Genomic DNA, 18,474 nt, shown 5'->3' on the forward strand with positions numbered 1-18,474 from the left:
AATCTCTCAAAGAAACGATCAATAAAAGGTCGAGAAAGAAAGGTTATAACTATACCCTTAACAGTTATTGTTATGGGTGTTATGACTCAGTCAACAAAGATTAATTTAGATCGGAACAAGTCGGACAGAAAATTGACTTGACCTTGTATCCCATCCACTCCAACTCACTCAACTGACTCAGGAGCCTTACTCGGCCACTCTGTCCACTCGGGAGCTCGACCCCAAGCTTGAGTCCCAACTCGACTCACGCAACCATGACCCCGAATAACAGACAACAAACCCTAGCTTCTGACTCGTCAAGACTGTGATCGAGCTCAGACCCCATCGACAAAGCACTCGAACTCTCAATTGAGCACTCGGACTCCACTCGGCCATGCTCGATCCCTGCTCGGCCGCACTCCATGCCAACTTCTCTGTCATATCCAACAACGAATCGATTTCCCTTTCTGTCTTTATCAGTTAATCAAATCACCACCAAGGAGTTGAATAATTATGTGACATGATAACAATATGGTGCCACATGATGTGACTTCATGTTATTATGACAGTGATGAGACATTTGTCACACTTGATCGATGTGATATTTTTTATATCTTGATGGGACAAATCTTATGACAAAATTTGCCACGCGAATATTCTCCTTAATTAACGACAAGACAAGTCCTCCTCATCATTCTCTCACCCTCGCTTATATAATCTCAGATTTTTGAGGCAGCAAGTATGCATACAACAGAGAAATCTCTTCATCATACTGTATTTTTTCTTCTTCTACGATGACTAACTTGAGCGTCGGAGTGGTAAAGCCAGGGCACTCCTACCCTTCCCTCTCGCACGTCGTGGTGTTGTGGCATGTTGGTGCAAGAGGTGTAGCGAGAAAAACAAAGGAGAGAAAGAAGCAGTTGCAGGATCATGTCAAAATTTGATAGCATGTTCGTAACATCTTGGGCATCATTCCGAACGGTGGAGATCGGATTTTGACATCTATAAGCCTATCCGATTTTAGAAAAACGAACTGGAAAAATTTAAAGTTTTCATAATTTTGTGAGATTCTTCTTATTTCTAATTATTTTTTTATATTCATTATGGTGATGATAATGATGATTATGCTACCATGTTGAACATTGGAGTTCCCATTATTATTGGTGATAGTGGAAGATTTAAGTGGTCAACTCGATCTCGTGGTTTTTATCCAATTTGAGGGTTTCCATGCTAAAATTGGTGTCGTTCTAAATTTTTGTTTGATTTAGCTATTTGTTATTGTCAGATTTGATTGACTGATTTGCATTATCTATTTGATTACACAAAGTGGGAAAGAGAATTATTATTGTTCGGCTGTAAGTTATCTGATAACAGGTATATTGAGATCATTCTTTCCCAACAAGTAGTACCTTGTCTCCTTCCTCTTCTTGAAGTCTACTTCGATACTGCATGGCTGATGATGTATCCTAGAGACGATCTCAATAGGAACCATCATTATAAAGGTGGATTAATCTATCGTAAAATAAGTGCAGTTTAGAAGACGTAAGATTGTCAGTACGAGTCTTATTTGCTGTATTACCGTGATCTGTTCTTGCATCTGTGATTCAGATCCACTAATCACATTGTTTAATTTAATCCAAGTGAAGTGTTGACGACGAAAGAAATCAAACGCCAGAAGGTTGCAAATAAACAAAAGAGATATTGAAGAAGAATAAAAAAGGAAGTATCAGGAAAGCAGTATTAAGAAAATAGCACTAAAATATTAACTTTGGAAGGGCATGCATTTGGCAGCAAGAGGTCCTCATATTAGGATATTATTACTAGATATATATCACTGCTTAATTAAGATAACATTCAGTCACGAGATCCACACATTTAAATTGCAAATCTTAAATAAAACGATGCATCTAATTAAAAATAACGGGGAAAAAAGTAATACGACATCCAGCGGTGCAATTCCTCAGTGACTGAATAATTAAATTCACGACGATCACCGCTTCCTCGTCTGCATCAAGCTGCCGACCAGCTTATCGAGATCGGCGGTGGAGGAGCCACCAGGGCCGACAGCATCCCTAGCCTTCTCCTTCCACTCGGCCGCCCTGCGCTTCAATTCTTCATCCGCCATTACGGTCCGCACGCAGCGCTCCACCTCCTCCTGCGTCACCTCACCGGAAATCTCCACGCCTATCCGCCACGTGGCGCATAAGTACCGGCAGTTGGTGTGCTGCTCGGCGAAAAAGGGCCAGCATACGATGGGCCTGCCTTCGACCACGCTCTCTAGCGTCGAGTTCCACCCGCAATGCGACAGGAACGCCGCCGTCGCTGGATGAGCTAATACCCTCTGCTGGTCGCACCACCCCACCACCGCGCCCCGATCCCCCACTTTCGCCGCCATCTCCTTCACTATCGCCGCAGCATCGCCATCCAGCAACAGATCCGGCCGCACCGCCCACAGGAACCGGTGCCGGCTTCGAGCCAGGCCCCAGGCAAACTCTTTCAACTGCGACGTCGTGACCACCGTGATGCTGCCGAAGTTTACGAGGAGGACGGAGGCGTCGGGCTGGGCGTCCAGCCACCGGAGGCAATCCGCGTCCTCCTTCCAGAGGGAGGAGGAGACGGGGGAGGAGGGGAGCGGGCCGATGGCGTAGAGGTTGGGGTACTTGGAACGGATCGCAGCGAGCACTGGACCCTCAAGAGCGGCGAATGTGTTGAAGATGAAGCCAGCGCATCGAGGGGCGTCTACGGTAGCACGGCGGACAATAACATTAAGCACGACGTCATCAGGGTCAGTGGTGCGGACGAAGGTGGGGAGATCTCGAAGGCGGAGGTTCTCCAGGCCGGGGATCCAGTCAACGGGAGTGTCCAGGTACCCGTTAGTCAAGAAGCTTTCGTCTGCTAGCTCGTAAATAATTGCAAAATAAATTCTCTTAATTATTTTGTTTCCTTTTTTTCCAGTCTATTTCTTTAATTCGATTAAATTTTGTACCTTTGAGAGGCGTGTAGCCTCTGCTGATAAGGTCCGGATAGTGAAGGTAGCTCCAGCCTCCACAGGCGCTGTGCGGGAAGAAGAAGAACACAGGCACGAAGCAACACATGTCTCCATATTTACCATTTGGGATAAGTGCACTTTAATAATTAAAATATCAATGCTGCTCAGATGGTACATCTCACTTGTAATTTTTTGAGTTAAATGATATGCTGTGTAATTTGTTTGTGTTCATTTTGGTTTTTATAAGAAAAAAATGGATACAATTAATTGAATTTTATGTATAAGATTTTTTGTGATTTAATGTCTTTGTACTTATAATAAATTTGAAACTTATCTATCTATGTGAAATGCATTTTAATAAAATATTTTAAGGATTAAAAAGACCACAGTGATATTTAAAAGAAATTAATTTGGTTAACGAATTAAAAAATATGACTGTGATGGTAGAAAGAGTGTTTATAAATTTATGATATTTACATTAATTATATCGATTGTGATTGTGATGGTAGAAAGAGTATTTTTTTATTATGAGAATTATGAAAGATAAATTGTACATTTAAATAAGTGATGATTAGTGTGATCATGTGATGATTAAATGAATGATGATATAATTTATGTAAAATATATATTTTTAATAATTGATAATGAAATTATTATGCAAAATTTTCAAAATAGGAAGACTTTAAAATGAATAATTATAAAGTAATTATTTTATGATGTTTTATGATTATAAATTATATATATATATTTTTATTTTATTAATTATATTATATTAATATAAACACTTAAAAATAATTTTATAAAAATATGACCTTTTGTATTTGTCAAGATGAATTTTATTGCTGCACTAGACCCTTCAATCCTACTTGCATTGGCTAGAAAACGGAGAGCACAAAATACATTCTGTGGTCTTGCACTGTGATTAACATTAATAGGTTATATAAAGGTGAATACTGAATTTCAAATAGAAAAAATGTATAGGTTCCTTTAGAGTTGCTAAATAAAAATAAAATAAATGTAGATTAATTTAAACTATCGTGGAGTCAATGGCCATATTTTGGTCTGAGGAACTCCTAAAGGAAGCATTCACAGAAAACTGACAAAAGAGCATTATTAAGTTTTTTTCCCCCTTTAACCTTTTCATACTTATCAAATAAAAAAAGAGTAATGATTCGTAGCATAAAAAATGTCAGCAAGACATTTACATTGGCAATGAGTCCCACTGTATGCTAATGAGACCCATTGCATATAGTTGTGAGTGTCATGCTGCATTCATGCTGATATTCTTCATGCTATGTTATGAATCATTACTCAAAAAAAAAAAAGATTGTGCGTTCTATTATTTTTTCTCCGTTTAGTTTTTAATCCCTAGCTTTTTAGCCCTAGGGAACAGGGCCAGATCACCATGATATGCGACTTCTTCAGAGAATAAAATCTCCACTTGAGAAACGCAATAAAAGTTGTCATGATCCTTGTCTTCAATAAATAAATAAACCAATTACACAATTAGCATGATAAAATATAAATAAAATTATCATGCAATATATTTTTTAACTAATAGAATTCATATATTTCCCATGATATAATATTACTCATTTGGAATCTAAATCTTCTTGAATTTATTTTTAGACTCTATTAAAAAAAACCTCATTCAAATAAAAATATCTTCCTATTTTATTTATCCTCCCTTCTAACGAAAGACCATCATATTTTAATCGAGATCATTCTTTTCCATTACGATAGGATGTGTACCTTACATGTACTACCTAGAGCATCACTTGACTGAAGAACTTGTCATTTTCTCTCCATGACTCCATGGACATTTGGGAGTTGAGAGATTGATTTATTTTCTCTCCGACTCCACTAGTACATGGGAGTCATGAAATCGAGTTTGTCATTATCTCCTCGACTTCGCGGGTACTTGGGAATCGAGAGATCGAACTATTTCTTTCCCGATTCAACATAGTTGTGGATTGAACTATTCTCTTCTGACTTGGACATTATCACGGATTGAGCAGTAACTCTTTTGATCTCGAATCAAGATGTCCATTACATATATCTCCCAGTTCGAACACAGTCACGGATCATGTTTATTTCCCTTGATCTCGAACCAAGACGTTCATCAATATCGACTCTAACTCTCTTGATCTTGGATCAAGGTGTCTATCAGCATATTTCTTCTGACTTTGACATAGTCACGGATCGAACATTGACTCTCTTGATCTCGGATCAAGACGCCTATCGACATATCTCTCTTAATTCAATAGTCGTGAATCCAATTTATTTCTCTTGTTCATGGGCCAAGGCGTCCATCAGCACAGACTCTAACTCCCTTGGTCTTAGATCAAGGTGTTCATCGGCAATCTCTCTCAATCGGACATAATCGTAGATCGAGCACTAACTCTCTTGGTCTCGAATCAAGGCGTCCATCGACATATTACTCCTGACTCCGACATAATCACGAATCGAGCTCTAACTCCCTTAATCTCTGACCAAGACGTTTACTGATAACTATCATTTTGATACAAGATTTTGACGCTTCTATTTGTGTTTTTATCCTTTTATTCGCTTTAATTTGTATGCATGAGTTGATCTATAAGATGTATTCATTTAGATTTTAATGTAAATTCATTCATATTTATGATATAATTTTTAAATATTTTAATGTTATCTTCGTAGGTGATCAAGGGACCATGAACTCGAGTAAGATCAATCCAAATCGAATTCAAAGCTAGGGTTAAATGAAAAGATCCAACTTAAAATTATCTAAACTGGACTCAAGTCAGATCGATCCAAATCAAATTCAAAACTAGGGTTAAACGAAGAAATCCAACTTAAAATAATCTAGATCGTTTATCCGATAGGAGCGATCTGAATCATGCATCCATTAAAGATCTGACCCATCTAAGTCATGGGAAATAGATTCTAGTTACTAATCAAGAGTTGGAGACTTTGGATCAAGATCTAGTTGCTTAAGATGACATTCAATCACAAGAGATCCACACATTTAAATTGCAAATCTTAAATAAAACGATGCATCTAATAAAAAAATGATAAATCCCAATCAGTCTCATGGACTCAATCCCTGAGGTGACCGGTCCGGTCCCATGAAAGTTTCCCACCGACTACCAGGGTAAATCGGAAAGTACATACGGCGGTCAATCCAGATGCTCAACATCTTTTGATTGCATTCTCCATTTGGAAGAAAATGATGCATCTAATAAAAAATAATGGGGAAAAAGTAATACGACATCCAGCGGTGCAATTCCTCAGTAACTGAATTAAATTCACGACGATCACTAGAGACAAATTTAAGTATGGACTATCTTATATTGCAGTTCAGCCCTGTGAGTCTTATAATAATTTATCATTAACTTATTTTGAATATTTCTGAATAGGATAGTGGTGCAGTTGGCTAGCGTGTTTGTCTCATACCAAGATGAATCTCTCTCATTCCATTCGTTTTTTGTTGATGAAGATTTCATAATATAAGTTATTTTGGGCTTTAATTTAATTTTAAAAAATTATATAAGATTGGGCTATTTTAAACTCTAATTTAACTTTAAAAAAATTACATAGATATTTATAATTTACCATTTGATATCAAAGAAAAATTAATAATTTTTTTCTTTATTTATTATATTTTGATGTTTAATTCACCCTTTCCCTTCCATACCTAAAGTCAGTACATTTCATTTCTAATTTCTGAACCCGTCCGACGATCACCGCTTCCTCGTCTGCATCAAGCTGACGACCAGCCTATCGAGATCGGCGGTGGAGGAGCCACCAGGGCCGACAGCATCCCTCGCCTTCTCCTTCCACTCGGCTGCCCTGCGCTTCAATTCCTCATCCTCCATTACGGTTCGAACGCAGCTTTCCACCTCCTCCTGCATCACCTCACCGGAGATCTCCACGCCTATACGCCAGGTGGCGCACAAATACCGGCAGTTGGTCTGTTGCTCGGCGAAAAAGGGCCAGCATACGATGGGCCTGCCTTCGACCACGCTCTCTAGCGTCGAGTTCCACCCGCAATGCGACAGGAACGCCGCCGTCGCCGGGTGAGCCAAAACCCTCTGCTGGTCGCACCACCCCACCACCGCGCCCCGATCCCCCACTTTCCCCGCCATCTCCTTCACTATCGCCTCAGCATCGCCATCCCTCAACAGATCCGGCCGCACAGCCCACAGGAACCGGTGCCCGCTTCGCGCCAGGCCCCACGCGAACTCTTTCAGCTGCGACGTCGTGACCACCGTGATGCTGCCGAAGTTTACGAGGAGGACGGAGGCGTCGGGCTGGGCGTCCAGCCACCGGAGGCAATCCGCGTCCTCCTTCCAGAGGGAGGAGGAGATGGGGGAGGAGGGGAGCGGGCCGATGGCGTAGAGGTTGGGGTACTTGGAACGGATCGCAGCGAGCACTGGACCCTCAAGAGCGGCGAATGTGTTGAAGATGACGCCTGCGCATCGAGGCGCGTCGACGGTGGCACGGCGGACAATAACATTGAGCATGACGTCGTCAGGGTCAGTTGTGCGGACGAAGGTGGGGAAATCCCGCAGGCGGAGGTTCTCCAGGCCGGGGATCCAGTCGACGGGCGTGTCCAGGTACCCGTTGGTCAAGAAGCTTTCGTCTGCTAGCTCGTAAATAATTGCAAAATAAATTCTCTTAATTATTTTGTTTTCCTTTTTTTCAGTTTATTTCTTTAATTCGATTAAATTTTGTACCTTTCAGAGGCGTGTAGCCTCTGCTGACCAGTTCCGGATAATGAAGGTAGCTCCAGCCTCCACAGGCGCTGTGCGTGAAGAAGAATAACACAGGCACGCCGAAGTCCTCGTCGACGGTGAACCCCATCCCTCCGTCGGAGACGATGCTTGTCACCGGCGGCACATCGGGCGCGCGGCCGAGGCGGGCCATGAGGTCCCTGAAGGGAGCGAGGCACGTGGAGCGCACGGACAAGATCAAAGCCGGCGTCACGTCCTGCTTGTCCGAAGGCGGCGGAGGGAGGCCGTCGGGGATGGTCTGAACGCAGAAGGATGGGCCGGCGGCAGCGGCCCAGTCGGGGCCCCGGGACCGGGCCAGCCGGCTGGCGTTGTTCTCGGTGAGGACGAAGGTGATGTGGAAGCCGCGAGCGAGGAGGAGAGCGGCTAGGCGCAGGAACGGGGTGATGTGACCCTGCGCCGGAAGGGGGACGAGCACGGCGTGGGGTTGGGGTTTGGCCGCAGTCACTGAAGCCATGGATTTTTAGGTTCTGCTCGCAATGGCTGCTCTGGTCTAATCTGATTCGGCAGTCAATATGTCAACATTAAATGCCATTATACCTATTACAGAGACCATATGTAGACAGACACGTGCTCACCTGCGGCTTAATAATTAAAATATCAATGCTCATTAAGATGGTACGTCTCATGTGGGACCGATCGAGTGGGCCGTTAAAATGACAGATTTAATATGAAAAAATATTAAATGATGCTAAAACATTCAAGTTGTCATCTAGATATCTACTATTTAATATCTAACTATGATATATTTATAGAATTTTTTTTTCAAATGAGAAGCGCAATCAAATTAAGGATGCTGGGCGTTTGTACTGACCATTGCGTGCACTTCTCGATTTATTATGGTAGTCGATAGAAAACTTTTGTGGGGTCGAGTCGATCACTTCCAAGGATGGTTAATGAAGTTAATTAGGATTTATTATTATTTTTTAAGAGTTAAATGATATGCTGTGTAATTTGTTTGTGTTCATTTTGGTTTTTATAAGAAAAAAATGGATACAATTAATTGAGTTTTATGTATAAGATTTTTTGAGATTTAATATCTTTGTAGTTATAATAAATATGCATTTTAATAAAATATTTTAAGAATTAAAAAGACCACAGTGATATTTAAAAGAAATTAATTAGATTAATGAATTAAAAATATAAATGTGATGGTAGAAAGAGTGTTTATAAATTTTTGATATTGATATTAATTATATCGATTGTGACTGTAATGGTAGAAAGAGTATTTTTTTCATGAGAATTATGAAAGATAAATTGTACAGGTAAATAAGTGATGATTAGTGTGATCATGTGATGTGATGATTGAATGAATGATGATATAATTTATATAAAAAAATATTTTTTAAATAATTGATAATAAAATTATTATGCAAAATTTTCAAAATAGGAAGACTTTAAAATGAATAATTATAAAGTAATTATTTTATAATGTTTTATGATTATAAATTTTATATATTTTTTATTTTATTAATTGTATTATATTAATATAAACACTTAAAAATAATTTTATAAAAATATGACCTTTTATATTTGTCAAGATGAATTTTATTGCTGCACTAGACCCTTCAATCTTACTAGCATTGGATAGAAAACGGAAAGCACAAAATACATTCTGTGGCCTTGCACTGTGATTAACATTAATAGGTTATATAAAGGTGAATTTCAAATAGAAAAAATGTATAGGTTCCTTTAGAGTTGCTAAATAAAAATAATATAAATGTAAATTAATTTAAACTATCGTGGAGTCAATGGCCATATTTTGGTCGAACTCCTAAAGGAAGCATTCACAGAAAACTTACAAAAGAGCATTATTAAGTTTTTTTTTTTTTGTTCCCTTTAACCTTTTCATACTTAACAAATAAAAAGAAGGGGTTGTGCTTTCTATTATTTTTTCTCCGTTTTTTTTTAATTCCAAGTTTTTTAGCCCTTGGGAACAGGGCCAGACTAACATGATCTGCGACTTCTTCAGAGAATAAAATCTCCACTTGAGAAGTGCGATAAAAGTTGTCATGATCCTTGTCTTCAATAAATAAAAAAAACCTATTACACAATTAGCATGATAAAATATAAATAAAATTATCATGCAATATATTTTTTTAACTAATAGAATTCATATATTTTCCATGATATAATACTATTCATTTGGAATCTAAATCTTCTTGAATTTATTTTTAGACTCTATAAAAAAAAGTCTCATTCAAATAAAAATATCTTTCAATTTTATTTATCCTCCCTTCTAACAAAAGATCATCATATTTTAATGGAGATCATTCTTTTCCATTGCGATTGGACCATCATATTTTAATCGAGATCATTCTTTTCTATTGTGATTGGACGTGTACCTTACATGTACTACCTGGAGCATCACTTGATTGGAGAACTTGTCATTTTCTCCATGACTCCATGAGCATTCAGGAGTTGAGGGATTGATTTATTTTCTTTCTGACTCCACTATAGTACATGGGAGTCATGAAATCGAGTTTGTCATTATCTCCTCGACTTCGCTGGTACTTGGGAATCAAGGGATTGAACTATTTCTCTCCCAACTCAATATAGTTGCGGATCGAGTTATTCTCTCCTGACTTGGACATAATCACGGATCGAGCACTAACTCCCTTGATCTCGAATCAAGACGTCTGATGCAGGGGCAATGAATGGTGTGGTTCCTTTCCGGATGGAGGCCAAGAGTCAAACTAGTCATGTTTACGACTGACTTGGCAGTACTAATCAAATGGATTGGTATTAATATTTATCTTTTGTGGATTCATGAACAAGATGTGCATATTTCCAAGATACATGACCACATAAAGTTGTGCATATTCTCAAACCACATGGTCACATAAAGCTGTGCATATTCCCAAGACACATGACAACATAAAGAGCATTTATGAAGTTGTCAGATCTGAAGGTCTCCTCATAGATAATGGAGAGTTTTAGCAAAGAAAAGGGGGACTCTTCCTCTGGGGCCGAGGGGAGGGCTTCTTCTCCTTCTTCTTCTTCCGCTTCTGTTGATGGGGCTGGTTTGATTTTCTAAACTCTTTTTCTTCTTCTTTAGTAATCTCATTTTTCCTCTCACGGAATACTGACTTGAGCGTCGGAGTGACCTGCCAGGACTCCCCAACACTATTCTCACCTCCTGTTGAAGTGCATTTCAGGTCCTCATCATCCTTTCCCTTGAGCTCCGATAAGAAGTTGCACACGTCGAATTGTTCGTTGACTGGTGGCTTATCCATCCGCAACATTTAGTCGGAACAACATCCATCAACATATCTCTCCGGACTCAAACATAGTCGCGGATCACATTTATCTTCCTTGATCTCGAACCAAAGCATTCATCAACACCGACTCTAACTCCCTTGATCTTGGATCAAGGTGTCCATCAGCTTATCTCTTCCAACTAAAATATAGTCGCGGATCGAGCACTAACTCCCTTGATCTTGGATCAAGATGTCCATTGACATATCTCTCCTAATTCGGATATAATCGTTGATCGAGTTTATTTCTCTTGGTCATGGAAAGGCATCCAATATCAGCATCGACTCTAACTCCCTTGATCTTAGATAAAGGTGTCCATCGGTATTTTCTCCCGACTCGGACATAATTGCAGATTGAGCACTAACTCCCATGGTCTTGGATCAAGGCGTCCTGACATATTACTCTTGACTCTGACATAATCGTGAATCGAGCACTAACTCCCTTAATCTCTGATCAAGACGTCCATTGATAACTATCGTTTTGATACGAGATTTTGACGCTTCTACTTGTGTTTTTATCCTTTTATTGGCTTTAATTTGTATGCATGAGTTGATCTATAAGATCATATTCATGGTATACTTTCTAAATATTTGAATGTGAACTTCGTAGGTGATCAGAGGTCCTGGACTCGAGTCAGATCGATCCAAATCAAATTCAAAACTAGGATTAAATGAAGAGATCTAACTTGAAACAATCCAGATTGTTCATCCAAGATAAGGAGTGATCTGAATCATCCATTAAAGATCTGGCCCATCTAAATCATAGGAAAATAGATTCTAGCTACTAATCAAGACTTTGGAGACTTTGGATCAAGATATAGCTGCTTAAGATGTCACAAGAGATCCACACATTTAAATTGCAAATCTTAAATAAAACGATGCATCTAATTAAAAATAACGGGGGAAAAGTAATACGACATCCAGCGGTGCAATTCGTTGGCTCAGAATCAATAAAACCACACCTGGCAAGCAAAGCAAGGAGAGAAAAAAAACAAGAAAAGGCAACGAGTAACAAAACCAACGAAAAGGTGGAAAGTTTTTATTGCAGTGAATTGCCTTTCTCTACATACTTCGGAGTTATATTTATACATCAAAAGTGATAAGCTCTGACGTTACTTGAACCAATAAAACTACACCACGTAAGCCACTATTAACTCCACTAAAGCAATAAAATAGGTAGACTAAGTCAAGACTTATCAAGAAAGGAAACGTTGTAATTAACTTAAACTTATCGATCAGGATTATTTACTCACATTACTCCCCCTAATCCTGACATGGCTGTAAATCATGAACGCCGAGTAGTTGTCGCATCGCAGCTAACTTCACTCCTGACAATGCTTTAGTTAATACATCGGCTCGCTGTTCTCCGGTATTAATGAATTCAACCACAATCTGTCCTTTCTCAACACATTCTCTGATAAAGTGAAACCTTGTATCTATATGCTTGCTTCGACCATGGAATACCGGATTCTTCATAAGAGCTATGGCAGATTTGTTGTCAACAAATAACGTTACCGGCTTCGGCTCTACACCAGTTAATTCGCTGGCAAGGCTCCTTAACCATAAAGCATGGCAGGCCGCAGTTGTGGCTGCCATGAACTCTGCTTCGCAAGATGAAAGTGTCACTGTCTTCTGCTTCTGTGAATTCCAGGACACCAAACTTTCATAGAGATAGAAAGCCATTCCACTTGTGCTTTTCCTTCCATCGAGATCGCCGGCTAAATCACTATCCGAGTAGCCGAATATACCAAATTCCTGAGGTCCTTTTATGTAAACAAGCCCAAAATAAATTGTACCTTTCAAATACCTGAGAATTTGTTTGACCACCTTGTGATGCATAATTGTGGGTCTCTCCATGTATCTGCTCGCCATTCCGACAGAATATGACAAGTCCGGCCGTGTATGTAACAAATATCTCAAGCAACCAATGAGGCGCCTATACTCCGTGGCGTCAACTGGAGTCCCTTCCAAGTCCTTATGCAGCTGTGTCTTGGGTTCCATTGGATGCTTTGTGGCGTTGCAGTCTATCATCTTGAAATGAGATAGAATTTTCTTAGCATACGCTGATTGTCTAAGTAAAATCCGACTCTTTTGTTGCTCCACTTCAATCCCTAGGTAGTAGGAGAGAAGACCCAAATCACTCATCTCAAATTCTGCCATCATTTGTTGTTTGAACTTGTTGATGGTTTCTGTGCTACTTCGTGTCACGATGAGATCGTCGACATATACTCCAACAAGTATGTTTGCTTCTCCTTTACGTCTTGTATATACTGCATGTTCTTGCGTACATTTTTTGAAGCCAAGCTCTTCTAGACTCCTGTTCAGTCTCATGTTCCAGGCTCGTGGAGCTTGCCGCAGTCCATAGAGGGCCTTGGACAATCTGTACACCTTATCTTTCTGATTTGGTACCTCAAACCCTTCCGGTTGAGTGACATAGATTTCTTCTTCTAATTCTCCGTTGAGAAATGCTGACTTCACATCTAGATGGTGTACCTCCCAGCTTTGATTTGCTGCAAGCGCAAGAATAACTCGAACAGTATCAAGTCTAGCGACAGGTGCAAATACCTCTTCAAAGTCGATGCCGTGTCTTTGTACATAGCCTTTCGCCACTAACCTTGCTTTGTGCTTAATGACTTTCCCATCTGCATCTTTCTTCAGTTTGAACACCCACTTTAGGCCGATAGGTTTGTGGCCTAATGGGAGTTCAGTTAGGGTCCAGGTCTTGTTCATCTTGATAGATTTCAGTTCCTCCTCCATTGCTTTGTACCAGCAAGCGTCGGTTGCAGCCTCTTGGTAACATGTCGGCTTCAGACATCATCATCACCTCTTCATTAATACCAACAATTTCCTCAGTGTTGGCGTAGATATCAGCAAGGGACCTATAACGGACTGGCCCTTCATAAGACTCGGGTGTATTTGATTCCGAAGATGAGGTAGTTGCATGGGCGCTTGAAGATGGTGTAGATGGACTTGACACTCTTGTCATGGGCACCACGCCTACTGGTGGTGGTGTAACATCTTCCACCCCTGCCTCAGCATCTGCTGCAACAATCGCCTCGTCGGAGTAGGATGCATCCAACATAATAAACTCTGACAAATTTTCTTCATTGTTAGCACCTGCATTCCATGTCCATTCACAGTTTTCTTGAAATATGACATCTCTACTTACTTGTAGCTTCCCACGCCTTGGATCAAATAGCCGATGAGCTTTGCAGCCTTCCTCGACACCCAAGTATACCATGGGTGAACTTCTGTCGTCGAGTTTCTTAAGGTGAGGGGTTGTGTTTTTCACATATGCAACACAACCGAACACCCTCAAGTGGGCGAGATGTGGCTTTCTCCCCATCCAAGCTTCAAATGGGGTACGCTCTCCTAGCGCCTTAGTTGGGAGACGGTTTAGTAGATAGACAGCATGCCTAACCGCCTCTCCCCAGAACCTTGCCGGCATATGTGTACCCTTGAGGAGAGATCTTGTCATGGCCATCACGGTGCGATTACGGCGCTCCACAACACCATTCTGTTGGGGTGTGTAGGGAGCCGTGAGGTGCCGCTCGATTCCTTCATTTTCACAGAACTGAGTGAACTCCGTGGATAGAAACTCGCCGCCCCGGTCTGTTCGGAGTGTTCTGATCTTGTACCCAGTCTTGTTCTCCGTCAAGACTTTGAACTTCTTGAATGCTTGGAATGCATCATTCTTTGCTGCTAATAAAAACACCCACATTCACCTTATGAAATCATCAACAATCAAAAGTAAATACTTGTTACCAACGAGTGTACATGGTGAGATTGGCCCGCAAATATCAACATGGAGGAGTTCTAACGGCTTCTCTGCTCTAAAATTTGCTTGATACGGGAATGGTGACCTTGCATGCTTGGTCATCGCACACACCTCGCAAAACTTGTTTGGCTGGGGCAATAGTGGCACACCAACTGCCAATTTCTTCTCCCCCAAAAGCTTCAAGTCCTGGAAATTGACATGTCCGAGTCTTGCATGCCATAACCAGGTTGGGTCTTCTAAGCTTGCTATGAGACAGACTTGCTTGAATGTCTTCAAAGCTATTTTGTACAAGCGATTTTGTGTTCGCTTTACCCGCATCAAGAGCTTCTCGCTCCTATCAATCACCTTCATGGTATCTCCTTCCATGTGCACCTCGTTCCCAGTTTCTGTCAATTGACCAAGACTCATAATATTGCTACAAAGTTTCGGAATGTAGTATACCTCGTGGAGAGCCTTCTGACCGCCATTCTTGCATTCGAACACAACCGTTCCCTTGCCCATTATCTCAATGGTTGATCCATCGCCAAATCTCACCCTCTCGGTGATGGTTTCATCTAGTTCTTGAAACTTCTCGCGATTGCCGGTCATGTGGTTGCTAGCACCGTTGTCAAGGTACCAGACGTCTTCATCTTCTCCTTTCTTAACATTGCGATACATATGCGGTAGGAATCTTTCTTCGCTGAGTAGAATGATATCCTGCTGCTCACGCCTTGTGTGAGACTCCTCGTGGGACACAGTCATCATCAGTGCTGGCTCTTCATCGGTGGCACAAGTGAGGTGAGCCTCATCACGACGCTTGTTGTAGCATTCAGACGCATAATGCCCCATTTTCTCACAATTGAAGCATTTTATATGTCTCTTGTTACGAGCGCCACTGTTGTTGCCGCTAGTGCCTCCTGCACTGTCTTGGCGCTGCGTACCACGACCACGACCGCGCCCTCGTCCACGCCCACGCCAATTGCCACGACTGGGATTGCTGGATCCACGCCCCTTGCCTCCTGATGAAGTGTCCACGTTTCTCCCCTTCTGTCGCATTTGCCATTCGGCATGAGTAAGTAGGAGCTCACCTTCAGTGTTGTTAGTGTTGCCATGTAATCGTAGTGTTCGTTCCTCGTACGCCTTCAGTCGCCCTGTAGCCTCCTCAAACGGCATAGTCTCAAGGTCGTGGAACTGCTCAATACCGGCAACAATAGGGAAGAATTTATCAGGAACAGAATCGAGTAACTTCTTTACCAACGAGGAGTCTTCAAGCGTGGCACCAAGGGTAGAGAATTTGCTGCTCATGGCGCTGAGTTTCCTAGCAAACTCATCAATTGTCTCGGTCTCCTTCATCCGGAGGGCGTCAAACTCGCTCTTCAATGTTTGTACGCGTGCCTTCTTCACCCGATCACTACCAAGATACCTCGTCTTGAGGCTATCCCAGACTTCCTTCGCCGTCTTCTTATTTGCGATTTGGAGAAGGATGTCTTCGGGGACACACTGCAAGATATATGCACGTGTCTTTTTGTCCTTCTTTGCATCTACCTGGGCTCCTTCTGCTGGCTCCACCGCCTCCCAGACTCCCTGGGCATCAAGAATCGCCTCTGTCTTGATTGCCCACACAGTGTAATTGTGAGGGCTTAACATCGGATAGAGAAATGGCACTCCGCCGTTCTCCTTCGTAGCAGCTTGTGGAATGCCCGACATTTTTATAGAATCGTGGATTCAAGGCTCTGATACCAATTGTTGGCTCAGAATCAATAAAACCACACCTGGCAAGCAAAGCAAGGAGAGAAAAAAACAAGAAAAGGCAACGAGTAACAAAACCAACGAAAAGGTGGAAAGTTTTTATTGCAGTGAATTGCCTTTCTCTACATACTTCGGAGTTATATTTATACATCAAAAGTGATAAGCTCTGACGTTACTTGAACCAATAAAACTACACCACGTAAGCCACTATTAACTCCACTAAAGCAATAAAATAGGTAGACTAAGTCAAGACTTATCAAGAAAGGAAACGTTGTAATTAACTTAAACTTATCGATCAGGATTATTTACTCACATTCCTCAGTGACTGAATTAAATTCACGACGATCACGGCTTCCTGGCCTGCATCAAGCTGACGACCAGCCTATCGAGATCGGCGGTGGAGGAGCCACCAGGGCCGACAGCATCCCTCGCCTTCTCCTTCCACTCGGCCGCCCTGCGCTTCAATTCCTCATCCTCCATTACGGTTCGCACGCAGCGCTCCACCTCCTCCTGCATCACCTCACTGGAGATCTCCACGCCTATACGCCAGGTGGCGCATAAGTACCGGCAGTTGGTCTGTTGCTCGGCGAAAAAGGGCCAGCATACGATGGGCCTGCCTTCGGCCACGCTCTCTAGCGTCGAGTTCCACCCGCAATGCGACAGGAACGCCGCCGTCGCCGGGTGAGCCAAAACCCTCTGCTGGTCGCACCACCCCACCATCGCGCCCCGATCCCCCACTTTCGCCGCCATCTCCTTCACTATCGCCGCAGCATCGCCATCTCGCAACAGATCCGGCCGCACCGCCCACAGGAACCGGTGCCCGCTTCGCGACAGGCCCCACGCGAACTCTTTCAGCTGCGACGTCGTGACCACCGTGATGCTGCCGAAGTTTACGAGGAGGACGGAGGCGTCGGGCTGGGCGTCCAGCCACCGGAGGCAATCCACGTCCTCCTTCCAGAGGGAGGAGGAGACGGAGGAGGAGGGGAGCGGGCCGATGGCGTAGAGGTTGGGGTACTTGGAACGGATCGCAGCGAGCACTGGACCCTCAAGAGCGGCGAATGTGTTGAAGATGAAGCCTGCGCATCGAGGCGCGTCGACGGTGGCACGGCGGACAATAACATTGAGCATGACGTCGTCAGGGTCAGTGGTGCGGACGAAGGTGGGGAAATCCCGCAGGCGGAGGTTCTCCAGGCCGGGGATCCAGTCAACGGGCGTGTCCAGGTATCCGTTGGTCAAGAAGCTTTCGTCTGCTAGCTCGTAAATAATTGCAAAATAAATTCTCTTAATTATTTTGTTTTTCGATTAAATTTTGTACCTTTGAGAGGCGTGTAGCCTCTGCTGATAAGGTCCGGATAGTGAAGGTAGCTCCAGCCTCCACAGGCGCTGGTCGTGAAGAAGAAGAACACAGGCACGCCGAAGTCCTCGTCGACGGTGAACCCCATCCCTCCGTCGGAGATGATGCTTGTCACCGGCGGCACATCGGGCGCGCGGCCGAGGCGGGCCATGAGGTCCCTGAAGGGGGCGAGGCACGTGGAGCGCACGGACAAGTTCAACGCCGGGACGTCCTGCGTCACGTCCTGCTTGTCCGAAGGCGGCGGAGGGAGGCCGTCGGGGATGGTCTCAACGCGGAAGGATGGGCCGGCGGCGGCGGCCCAGTCGTGGCCCCGGGACCGGGCCAGCCGGCTGGCGTTGAACTCGGTGAGGACGAAGGTGACGTGGAAGCCGCGAGCGAGGAGGAGAGCGGCTAGGCGCAGGAACGGGGTGATGTGGCCCTGCGCCGGAATGGGGACGAGCACGGCGTGGGGTTGGGGTTCGGCCGCAGTTACTATAGCCATGGATTTTGAGGTTCTGCTCGCTATGGCTGCTCTGGTCTAGTGTGGTTCGGCAGTCAATATATCAACATTAAATTGCCATTATACATATTACATGGACGATATGTAGACACCTCTTCTTCTTCTGCAAAAAGAAAAG

At 42.9% G+C, this 18,474-nt stretch overlaps 3 protein-coding genes across 4 annotated transcripts; all 3 read right to left on the bottom strand.

Annotated features, from left to right (window-relative positions):
• Window positions 1-1,771: 1,771 nt before the first annotated feature.
• Window positions 1,772-3,074, bottom strand: LOC141843394 (7-deoxyloganetin glucosyltransferase-like). Its single transcript, XM_074731466.1, has 2 exons — window positions 2,966-3,074; window positions 1,772-2,871 (listed from the first exon to the last, which is right to left on the bottom strand). The coding sequence occupies exons 1-2, from the start codon at window positions 3,072-3,074 to the stop codon at window positions 1,970-1,972; spliced, it is 1,011 nt and encodes a 336-aa protein (XP_074587567.1). The 3' UTR covers window positions 1,772-1,969.
• A 3,559-nt stretch (window positions 3,075-6,633) lies between these two features.
• LOC141843524 (linamarin synthase 1-like) lies at window positions 6,634-8,211 on the bottom strand. Its single transcript, XM_074731577.1, has 2 exons — window positions 7,687-8,211; window positions 6,634-7,592 (listed from the first exon to the last, which is right to left on the bottom strand). Exons 1-2 carry the CDS (start codon window positions 8,195-8,197, stop codon window positions 6,691-6,693), a joined length of 1,413 nt encoding a protein of 470 aa, XP_074587678.1. The 5' UTR covers window positions 8,198-8,211; the 3' UTR covers window positions 6,634-6,690.
• Window positions 8,212-11,744: 3,533 nt separating this feature from the next.
• On the bottom strand, window positions 11,745-18,338 carry LOC141843635 (linamarin synthase 2-like). Of its 2 annotated transcripts, none has more exons than XM_074731687.1 (3): window positions 17,819-18,338; window positions 16,817-17,750; window positions 11,745-11,928 (listed from the first exon to the last, which is right to left on the bottom strand). In XM_074731687.1, exons 1-2 carry the CDS (start codon window positions 18,336-18,338, stop codon window positions 16,849-16,851), a joined length of 1,422 nt encoding a protein of 473 aa, XP_074587788.1. In that variant the 3' UTR covers window positions 11,745-11,928; window positions 16,817-16,848. The 2 variants fall into 2 exon arrangements, with proteins under 2 accessions (XP_074587788.1, XP_074587787.1); XM_074731686.1 differs by having other exon boundaries at window positions 16,817-17,753.
• Between the last annotated feature and the right edge of the window lie 136 nt (window positions 18,339-18,474).

Source organism: Curcuma longa, chromosome 12 (genome assembly GCF_044706935.1).
Source record: "Curcuma longa cultivar G26 ecotype Majalengka, Jawa Barat chromosome 12, ITB_CL_G26_1.1, whole genome shotgun sequence".
NCBI classification, from domain to species: domain Eukaryota; kingdom Viridiplantae; phylum Streptophyta; class Magnoliopsida; order Zingiberales; family Zingiberaceae; genus Curcuma; species Curcuma longa.

Coding starts and splice junctions, on each gene's coding strand:
- LOC141843394 (XM_074731466.1), bottom strand. CDS start 3,074: ATGTGTTGCTTCGTGCCTGTGTTCTTCTTCTTCCCGCACAGCGCCTGT. Junction 2,872..2,965: donor AGGCTACACGCCTCTCAAAG/GTACAAAATTTA, acceptor ACGAGCTAGCAG/ACGAAAGCTTCTTGACTAAC.
- LOC141843524 (XM_074731577.1), bottom strand. CDS start 8,197: ATGGCTTCAGTGACTGCGGCCAAACCCCAACCCCACGCCGTGCTCGTC. Junction 7,593..7,686: donor AGGCTACACGCCTCTGAAAG/GTACAAAATTTA, acceptor ACGAGCTAGCAG/ACGAAAGCTTCTTGACCAAC.
- LOC141843635 (XM_074731686.1), bottom strand. CDS start 18,338: ATGGCTATAGTAACTGCGGCCGAACCCCAACCCCACGCCGTGCTCGTC. Junction 17,754..17,818: donor AGGCTACACGCCTCTCAAAG/GTACAAAATTTA, acceptor TTTACGAGCTAG/CAGACGAAAGCTTCTTGACC.